General features: G+C 33.7%; 1 protein-coding gene across 12 annotated transcripts; it reads right to left on the reverse strand.

Annotated features, from left to right (window-relative positions):
- Positions 1-297: 297 nt before the first annotated feature.
- On the reverse strand, positions 298-9301 carry LOC142640567 (putative protein phosphatase 2C 6). Of its 12 annotated transcripts, XM_075814722.1 has the most exons (9): positions 8968-9301; positions 8264-8431; positions 7489-7585; positions 6743-6816; positions 5207-5607; positions 4403-4795; positions 1835-1952; positions 1449-1672; positions 298-1332 (listed from the first exon to the last, which is right to left on the reverse strand). In XM_075814722.1, the coding sequence occupies exons 5-9, from the start codon at positions 5537-5539 to the stop codon at positions 796-798; spliced, it is 1605 nt and encodes a 534-aa protein (XP_075670837.1). In that variant the 5' UTR covers positions 5540-5607; positions 6743-6816; positions 7489-7585; positions 8264-8431; positions 8968-9301; the 3' UTR covers positions 298-795. The 12 variants fall into 12 exon arrangements, with proteins under 12 accessions (XP_075670837.1, XP_075670835.1, XP_075670836.1 ...); XM_075814720.1 differs by lacking the exon at positions 8264-8431; XM_075814721.1 differs by lacking the exon at positions 8264-8431 and having other exon boundaries at positions 6743-6857; positions 8968-9230.
- Between the last annotated feature and the right edge of the window lie 1087 nt (positions 9302-10388).

A 10388-nucleotide genomic window follows, 5' to 3' on the forward strand; every position in this document is an offset into this window, starting at 1 on the left:
CAATTATTAATAAACTATAATAAGAAAGTTTTGATTCCACTTTCTTGAGAAATATAAAAAGTTGTCAACAACATTTATTATTTTATCATTCTCCCAATAAAATGTTTCTAAAAATAGCTCTTAAATTAATGTCCTTAGGACATTGATTAACATTTCCCAACCTAATATATGAGATCGAATATAAGATTTAGCATATACTCACACAACACCCACACCATCCTTTGCCAGCTTTCATCATGATGGGATACTACTGTTCTACTACTTTCATACTTGATCGCTTCTACAAATTACAAAATCTGAAAGAAGAAAAATCATTTTATAAAAATTTCAATCTTAAAACAATGCCAACAGTTACCTTGCCTGCATCATCACATTCAGCAAAGCATTACATCATTATAATTTACAACCATCCCCCAGCTGAGAATTAAATTCCTTGTTGAATGTCTTTTAAGACTTTGTTTATTTATGAAGCAATCCTCCTGACACAGTCAAAAAGTAAGATGTGATTTCACCAAACCACAATAATACCTTAGAACGAACTCCACCAACAAAATTTGCAATGCCATTTTCTACGGTGAAAAATACACCAAACTTAATCAAAACTCCTTATATATGGTGGCGCAGGGGCTTATATAGGTATTCTTTAAGTAGCATCATTCTGCATCTGTAGGGTGAGAGTGAAACCTACATATTCTCTCTGCCATTGATAATATTCTTTTGAAAAAGTGGGATTTAATTTTGATGTGAAAATCATTAAAGTTCCATTTTGCTGAGGATTAGCACTGATTAGATGTATCATAGCCACTTTCTCCAACTGGCTGATCTTCTATCACCAGACAGGAACCTGGGAAGGCTTAGCAGACTGTTAACCCGGGTCACACCTTCTAAGGCGGACCACTCCTCATCTTCTGCAGTTGAAATGAACTCGGCTAGGCTCTTCTTGGACTGGCCCTGGGACTTCACAGAAAGATTTTCTCCTAGCTCAATGACAGGCACAATCTCGTCAGAGCCTCGTATGGTACCTGAGTGCTCAAGAACAAAATTTTGAGAACAATTCACTTCTGAAGGCCCATCCTTCTCATCTGTTACTGCCACCTGCTCCATTGTCTCTTGAGCAGTCTTTGTCGTATCATTGTCTGCCACAGCCTCAATAGATGCAGGTACATGTTCTAGAAACAGGCATACAACAGCACAATCATCATTCTTTGAAGTAGGATATTTAAGTCTCCATGCCCGAACTGCACAATCTACAAGAGCTCTGGCTGCAGTTGATCGACTAGGGGATGAAGCCACGACATCCACAGCTTCTTTATTTGAGAGGACATCCCAAACCTGCATCAGTATTAAACTAACAAATACAGCACTGATATTGATTTTGAAAATAATAAATAAGAGATAAAAAATTTGCATGCTGTTACAGAACTTAGCTAGTAAGAACATAAAAGTACCCCATCTGTGGCAAGAATAATAAATGCGTCACTTTCAGTAAGATGGTGGTAGTAAACATTTGGGACAGATATTAAACCAAAATCTTTCAGACAAAAATCCCCAAAAGCTCTAGCCATCGCCAAACCAGGTGAATCATTATTAGGTAACCATACTCGTGCCACTTCAGGCTCATCCTGCAAAGCAAAGACCCTTCCTTTGCATCGCTGGATCCTAGCAGCTTCCCCTGAACACCAAAAGGACAAGAATTTCAAGTCCTATAGATTTGTTTTTGGTCAGTAGTTTTATAGATTCTAGAACCTTTCTTTAACTTGCTATTTGGTTAACAACAGGGGAGGAGGTAAAGAATGTGTGTATGTGCGGGCACACGAGAGAGAGAGAGAGAGACCTGGTAGATCGGGTTTCAAATCCACAGTCAATTGTATAGCAATCAAAGAACTATCTTTGTCTCTTGTTGCCAGCACAGCTCTTGAGTCTCCCACATTTCCAATTACAATATTCTGACCCTGAAAAACCATACATATACACCATTTAGAGAACCAGATTTGCAATTGACAAGAGTAGGTTCTTGGAAGGGCATCCCTACACATGAATCACCCAACAAGGTAAAGCTCCCATGAAAGTTGAGACTGGCAATTTTTCAGCTGAAGAATAACTTGTATTTCTCCAGAAAGCTTTCCCAGAATAAAATATCATTTTTTAAATAAGCAAATGTGATTAAAATTTTGTGATATGATATAGATATCATTACGTAACGTTCTGTATCCGAAGAAAAGATATTGCAGCTTAACGTGAAAGATAACATTTTATTTTAGATCTCTCAAAAAGTGGGTTGAGGTGAGGTGTTTCCTCATGCATCAATTACAGTGGAACTTCATTTAGACTAGTAACAACAAATTGGCCCAATAGAAACTTAGACATGCTAATTCCATATTATTCCACCAACAAAAAAAAAGCCTTAGTCCCAAAATTTTGGGGTTGTCTTGCAATATTACACTGAAAAAGAAAAAAATGGTTTTGCTCATTGTGTTCCACTTGCTAGTGGAGAATGAGAATAAAATATATAGCAAACAATTAAAAAAAAGAAAGTCCATATACGCAATGAGTTTGAATCTCTAATAGTTCATATTAGGCCCAAAATCATTATTAGTTACCATTAAGTCCAAAAAGCTTAAGTTGTCAGGATGTGGGCCACCAAGGTAGATGAGTATATCAACAAGCAGAGCACTCACTAAAACCAACAATTACATTATACAATTAACATGCAGTCCTGCTCAACTTAATACAACGGCTTTAAAAATTTCCAATTAGCAGTTGGTTCGTTAGTATATTACACAATTACCGTCTCGCCTCACGTAATGGACTATTTTTCTAGTCTACCATGTAATTTCTAATGAAATCATGTCCACATTCAATTGTTTTTAGGCCTAAGCCTCACATAAGAACATAAATAATGTAAGTTCAACTTAACATAGTTGGTGGTAAAAAGACCTATCATTAAGGAAGATCTAACCCACATCATACCATAAGCTGTATCATCTGTTCAAGGGAGTGAACCACGAAATTTGTATCATCTGTTCATCTTAATCTCTCTCTTAGAGCCAAGGGTGATGATGTTGGTGGAAATTTGGAAATGACACCTCATTAGGCGGAATTTTTAACTGGGATTTGGAAGCCACAAATTCTGGCTGAAATTTAGCTTGAAATTTGTAAATTCCTCCTCTACTCACCCAAACCAGGAATTTATCAAAACAGAAATTAAATTTCTATAAAATGACTAAATCCCATCTTAAAATTTTTTAACCAAAAACATGGTATAGGTGAATTTTTTGATGCATGACTCGTAAAACAAATCTGATATTAAATTTATACTAGCTTGCCAACAAGTCTCATATAACTTCATGGGCTATTAAGCAAACCTTTGCCTTGAAATTGGAAGCAATGGGTGATTATTGATAGATAAGGGAGTTCCTCTGGAAAAACAATACCATATATGATTTTATTTTTCTCGTATAACTAATAGCCATAATTTAGATTCTGGTCTCTAGGCTTCTTATAATAATATTTAGCTTAATTGATTGCACTTGTTCTAGGATCAGATCTCCAGATACCATAATATGGGGAGAACAATAAGAGTAAAAGAGGAACAACAAAGCCTTTACAAAATCTTATATAAACAGAAGTGCAGAAAACATTTATAGATGTATTCAATACATAGAATACTAAATTATATTTTAACTTATTAAAAGAAAATCCATTAGATTCTCTGCATGGGAGGTCAATAGTGTATTGCTCAGTTTCCATTACTAAAGCTTCCTTCTTAAGCTGGTTGGCTATGAAAGACAAATTATCTACAGGAGATAGAATGCCTAAATGGAGTTATATGGGAGATGTTTTTTGATTGCTCATTTAGAAAAAGGATTTGGAGACAAGTGTTAAGTCATTGTTTAGTGACACACCAGATGTTTAAATGGGAAGAGGTGATTCAATGGGGATTAAAGAGCTGCAGGGAAGTCTTTCAAATCAACCTTATGCAAGGTAGCATGGTCAGCTAGAATTTATCACATCTAGATGCAAAGAAATGTTACACTACATAAAGGGCATATTAAATTTGATGAACCCATATTTGGAGGCTTGGAGCCATTATAAAGGATGTTAAGATTTATCTTAAGTCTTAAATATTAACTCACAATAAAATCATTCAAAATTTTATCTTCCTCTTATATTCAGAAGTATACATGCACCCGTGCATGTGTGCGTACACATACATACACACACACACACACACAAACAGGCATACATACATACATACATACATACATACATATATATATATATGCACACAGACATGATATTTATACACAGATTGTGTTAAATTTTATGAGTGTCATATATAAAATAGAATGATAAATTACTAAGTGGTCCAGGAAAAAAATGTTTCTAGCATGAAGAATACCTGCTTTACCAAAGTGACCGCTGTTGTTCCACTGCAAAAACAATCTATTGTGGGATGCAACTTTAGTTCCTTATCCATTAGCTTGAAAGCCTTCAAGATAGAGCGTTTAAGAGGCAGAAACATTTCAGGGTGTTTTTCTTTCTCGTTAGTCTCAACCTCCATTGTCTCATGGCTTTCATCATCCATGCTTGGAGTTGGAGATGATGTTTCCTCTGTATTCATGTTTCCGCTACCATTTTCAATGTTGCTCGGGTCACCAATGGATTTGGTTTTCCAATGAGTACATAGTATATCTGGAAGAGAATCACGGACTTTCTTCGCAACCACATGGCCGTAAGGACCATGTCCATCAAATACCCCACAAAATATTGTATCACTTCTTGAACTGAAATTCTATTGTAGAGAGAGAAGAAACATTACAACCAAGTCGATCATACATAATATTGCTAAATAACCGATTTTCCCAAAAGCTTAAGCTGTGAGGAAATTTTAAATTTAATAATTTAATTTAACCAACCCCCTTTACATGTGAGCCTAAATTGTCAGTCATGTGGGAATTTTTAAAATGAGAGGTAAAATGGAGACAAGGTTTGAACCATGGACCTCTTCCTCTGATACCATAATAAATTACTAAATGTCCCAAAACTTATGTTGTTAGGAAATGTTGAATTTAATAATTTAATGTAATAATACCATAACACAATAGAATGGAAAAATATCTGCATCTAATCCTAAAATAAAAAATGAAAATAAGAATATTAGAGTATTAATTGAAGCAGTGGGATTGGATTATGTAGCGAGTACCTCCCAAATAAGCATGGCATCCTGATTGGTTCCTTTTTTACCCTGCTGGGTATATAAGCAGGCAATTTTGGTGGCACCGTTCATTACCATCTTCCCACTCTGCTCGGGACCCATCAGCTCACCTTCATCGCTAGCCAAAGCTGATGTCTTTTTCCACCGCCTCTTATTTCTCTTCTTATTTTTCTTCTTCTCCATCTTATTCTCATTATTATCATTATTATTATAATTAGGGGAACTTGAATTGGATGTAGTGGAAGCACACGTACAGGAAGAGTTCACCACTTCCACTGTATCCATACTCTTTTCTGAAATCGATGAATAGCAAGAACCCATTTGATTTGATTCTTGATACAGGCACAGTACACCTTTCCCCTGCCTACTTCTGTTCCTGCTCCCAACTCCTATATCAGATACACCTAAGTACATTAGATATTGTCTTTATCAATCTTTATTGTGACATTATGGTATTTAGCTACATAGCCTACATTACAATTACTACTACTATTCTATAACCCGCACTATGTGCGGGTCCTTGCATTGGAAGAGTTTAGCCAAACACTTGCATTTAATATTTATAAATGATTCAAATTATCAAAAAAATATATTAAAAACGATAATATAAATGACCATTATGAATAGTTCAATACAAAACATATTGCTCTAGATCAATGTAGTTCCATGTACGAACACCAAAAAAAAAAAAACTGCTAACCAATTAGCATAGCTGAAAGTAGTACAAACATAAAAAACAGGGCACAAACTCAAACACAAATAAGGCAAAATCACATACTTCAAAAATAAATTTATATAAAATTACATAGCAATGTAACAAAACATGAACATTCTGGCTCATGCCACTTGTAGCATGATAGGTTGTTTTAGTGGATGAGATTTCTTCCTCCCATGCATTGTATTCAGCAGCTTAGTGACATTTGTAAATCATTTGGAGTGGTATGTCATCACCATCAAAACATTTGAATCTAAATCATCAACAGGTTCTGTTGGTTGTCAATGGAGGATATTCAGCAAGGGTTTTTCTAGATCAGGATATATCAGGGTGGACAATTTTATAAAATGGTTTGCAAGAGCATATTATAAAGAACACATAATGAAGTGTTATATTCTGAATTAATATTATATGTGCCTACTGTTCTTGATTAAATTTCTGCTAATTAATCTCTAAGGACCTACTTCTGATAAGCCACTTGATTCTGTAAACTCTTCATGGCTCTAAAAGACAAGCAAAACCAAAATATCATTGTAAGAAGCATTACATAAAGCCGAATTCAAAACCAACATCTATGAATTAAAAATAATAAGTCACTACATGACTCAAACATACAACTTCATCATATGTGTTATAATATCACTTGTAAGAGAATAGTGACAAATGCATAGAATCAATCAGTACAGAAACAATAACTTCCTTCGCATATTCTAGAGAAAAATATCTACATGAAACAAAAGCCTCCTTATAAAAAAGATTAAAACTGTATAATATTTAATCTAAAGTGGAAAGCTTATAGAAGCCCTCACCCTAATGTGTCAAGTATCAATGTATGCATGGGATCATTGTTTGTCTTCAACTTGGCAAGGCCAAAGTCACGTAGCTGCTTGTAGAAGAAACCATTCGATTAACCTTGATGACCCTCTAATTCCAACACATTGATCAAATGACAATAAGATACATTTTATAACATTCAACTGCATAACAAAATGTTCCACCACAACTATGAAATTAAATAGATGTGGCTTTGCACAATTACTGGAGCCAGACAAGTTAAACTCTAATGCAATATAATCACAGACTTGACCAAAGGCTCTAGTGTCTAAGACAATCTACAATGAGCAATAATCAAATAAAGGCAAGAGTAGGAGTGGGTACCCTAAATACGTTTTGAAATGCTTAAATACTACTAAATGGAATTATTATATACATTTTTTATGTAACAAGATTATACTCAAACCACTTTAAACATACTTTTTAGTATAAACTTGATCACCACATAGTGATATTCGGGAATATGCTTTCATTTTGTTCATCTGAAAAAATAGTTTGATTTCATTCAAGTGGAAGAATACCTTCATCCTTGAAAAAGATTGATTCATAAAATTTGGTGGGAAGATAAAACTAATTGAGCTGGATTCTCAGAAGCAGGAGATCTGAATTAGAACTAAAACATCAAATTTTGATAGAAGATACAAATCTATTGTAGGTGTCAATTCAATAATTTGTTTAACCTTCGCCAACCATGCCAGGACAAAACAACATCAGAACTCACATAGAATGGTCATCCAACAGCTACAAATAGTCAAACATGATAGCACTGCAATGATGACACCAACTCCAAGTCCATGTGAAGAGGGGTCTTCTAGCAACTGTAGTGAGATACATCAATTTAACTTAATTCATCAAAACAGCAACAAAACTGTATCATTATTTTCTGATAAATTATGATAGATACAAATAAGATCAGTTTTTTCTTTTTCCTATAAGAAAAAAATACAATAACTAAATGACATTGGAACCACTGGTTGATATGTTGGAATAGAACTGGAAATCATGGTACCACATAAAACAACTACACCCATAAATCTCCCATCCTCTTTTATTTCTAATTATCCAATTGTCGTCCTAAAAGTCACCAATTGAGCATCAAAGCACTGACCACAGTCAGTCCTACTGATATCTATAGTGCAGTGAGCCATGGAAAAAATAAAAATAAAAAATTTAAGGAAAAAAGACAAACTTCAAACAAACTTTAGGGACGAAAACAATATTTTTTCATTCTTCTTTTTTTTCCCAAAGTTTTGAAAATTTGATATAAAAACAAACAATTAGATGATAAAGATTTCTTGAAATTAATTTCTTTTCTCTAATTCTCAGGAAAACAATTGTGAGACACCAAGGAAAGAAATTTTGAATCCAAAGATGACATACATTCTATAAGGAATTTCATCAAACATACAGCACAAAACAATAAAAAAATATATACAATATTTTTATGAAATCATAAAAGAAAACATGATTATGGAGGCATTCAAGTTTCAACCCACATTATGATGCTGACCACATCAAATTCATATGTAAAATGCCGGATGCTCCTCCTCTCCTGTCTCTAAATCCACCGGGGGGTCAAAAGATCCATCACATTTACATCAACCACCTTGTCTCTCTACTGATTCATTGTACTTTTGCATTATGGTAAGACATACAGACACTTTCTAGAGAGAGTAAAAAAAAAATATCAAAACAGTGTATAATAATTCACTGTATATTTACCACAGTAACAAAGCTCAAATCAATGGCTAGAACAGTGCCCAAGCCTAGTACTAAAACTGGCTTTGTTTCATGTTAAGTTTTGTACTGTTTTCACACATGTTCATCTCTGTGTGTTTCTTTCACTTTAATAGATAATAATCCACATCATCATCAAATGGCTTAAAAAACACAGTACTTTACTGTGGTGTTCAAGATTGAACTGTATACACAAGAACCAATCAGAAACAACAAACCCAAAAAGTATAAAAATAAAATAAAATAAAAAAACTAAATCTTCATCTTACTCTGAAATCAAAAAATCAAAGCAAACCCAAATATTTAAATCGATTCCCATTTAAAACCCAAATACCCAAAACAAAACAAAACTACTACTTCCTAGTTCTAAACAAAATAACACCTTAATTATTCAAACCCATATCATACCTACAAAATCAAAGCCAGATGAACCAAAAAAACCCACCAAAAAAAAAAAACTTACTGGTAGCGATTCCGGCGGCTGTCGGTGGTGGTGGTGGTGGCAGCCCTCAGATTTCTTTCTCTCTGATTTTTATTCTTTCTTTTTTTCTTTTCTCTTTGTGTTTGTGTGTGTGTGTGTGTGTCTTTAATACTGAAAGAAACGGTGTTTTTAAAAGTCTCACTCTGCTTTTACTTACTGACTGTTACTGTCTCTCTCTCATCAGTCTCAGTTTTTATTTAATTGTTAGAGATAGTGGACGGTGGCGGTGCTGGCAAGTGATAACTGCTAAGTGCCAACGGTTTGCGCTCTGTCTAAAAGTGCTAACTGCTTAGTTTGAATTCTATTTCCCGATCCCAACAAAATTTCATAACATTTTCACTTTAACGGCTTATTAAAGTCAAAAAAAATATATCATGTTTAATTAACTTTTAAGTTTAATGTGCTTGTGAGTTTCATGTAATGGTAAAATTTTTAGTTCTTTGATCACTTCTACTCTATAAATGTTTTTTTTTTTTTAATTATAAAAATCATATTTTGTAATTGAATATTTTCATAAAAGAGGTCACGTGATATTCTAAACTAATTAAACCAATTACCTAATACAAAAACTCCACTTATTCACTCCATCAAAAAATGCACTTCTTAACTAATTAGACCAATTTTACCTAATACAAAAATTCACTTATTCACTCCATCAAAAAAAAAAAAAATCTCTTATCATATTTATATTAGATAATTTGTCATTACTTTTTATGACATGAGTATCTAATTTGTTATCATGTTATGCTAATTCAATGAGTATCTAATAATTATATGCAACATTAATGTAAGACGACGATCGTCCAGTGCTATGCAGTTGAAGTGAAACTTTTTTGGTGTTTCTAATAAAGATGTTCATGGTTTAAATCCATCTCCCTAATTATTGAATTAAAAAAAAAAATTGTAAGATACTAATTGGCGAGTATAGTAACAAAGTGTCGTGCAAATATATATGGGTAGTTGTTAATTAGTTAGTTACCTTCACACCAGGTTTCTAATAACAACCAAGACCATTTATATTGGCTTTGCTAATACAGGTAACTGTTGGTCAGTTTACTATTTAATTCAATCACACTAGCAGTAGCAGATATATCTTCTCCTATATATCCCAAGAATTTGGAATTGGATTTGGCATGAGTACTAGGCCCTACAAAATTGTTGTTATTCTCTACAGTAAGACATAAGATATTAAGTTCTGAGACCCTACATGTCGACTAAAAACCACAGAGACATCGGATTCTATTTGGGTTCTTCTAATAGTCAATGACTAAATTGGGCTTAGAGAAAGATATTTGAGCATATTAAAGGTATATTTAGGATCCGCTTATTTTACTAAAATTAAAATTTTTTTGTTGAAAGTACGGTAGATAAAGCTAAAAGTTAGCTGAAATAGTACAGTAGAA

The sequence above is a fragment of the Castanea sativa genome, chromosome 6 (genome assembly GCF_040712315.1).
Source record: "Castanea sativa cultivar Marrone di Chiusa Pesio chromosome 6, ASM4071231v1".
Lineage (NCBI taxonomy): Eukaryota > Viridiplantae > Streptophyta > Magnoliopsida > Fagales > Fagaceae > Castanea > Castanea sativa.

Excerpts from the sequence above, each read along its gene's own strand:
- LOC142640567 (XM_075814718.1), bottom strand. Across the intron at positions 4,796-5,206 it reads ATGCCATGCTTATTTGGGAG|AATTTCAGTTCAAGAAGTGA; the intron begins GTACTCGCTACA and ends TCTCTACAATAG. Across the intron at positions 1,953-4,402 it reads CGGTCACTTTGGTAAAGCAG|GGTCAGAATATTGTAATTGG; the intron begins GTATTCTTCATG and ends ATGGTTTTTCAG.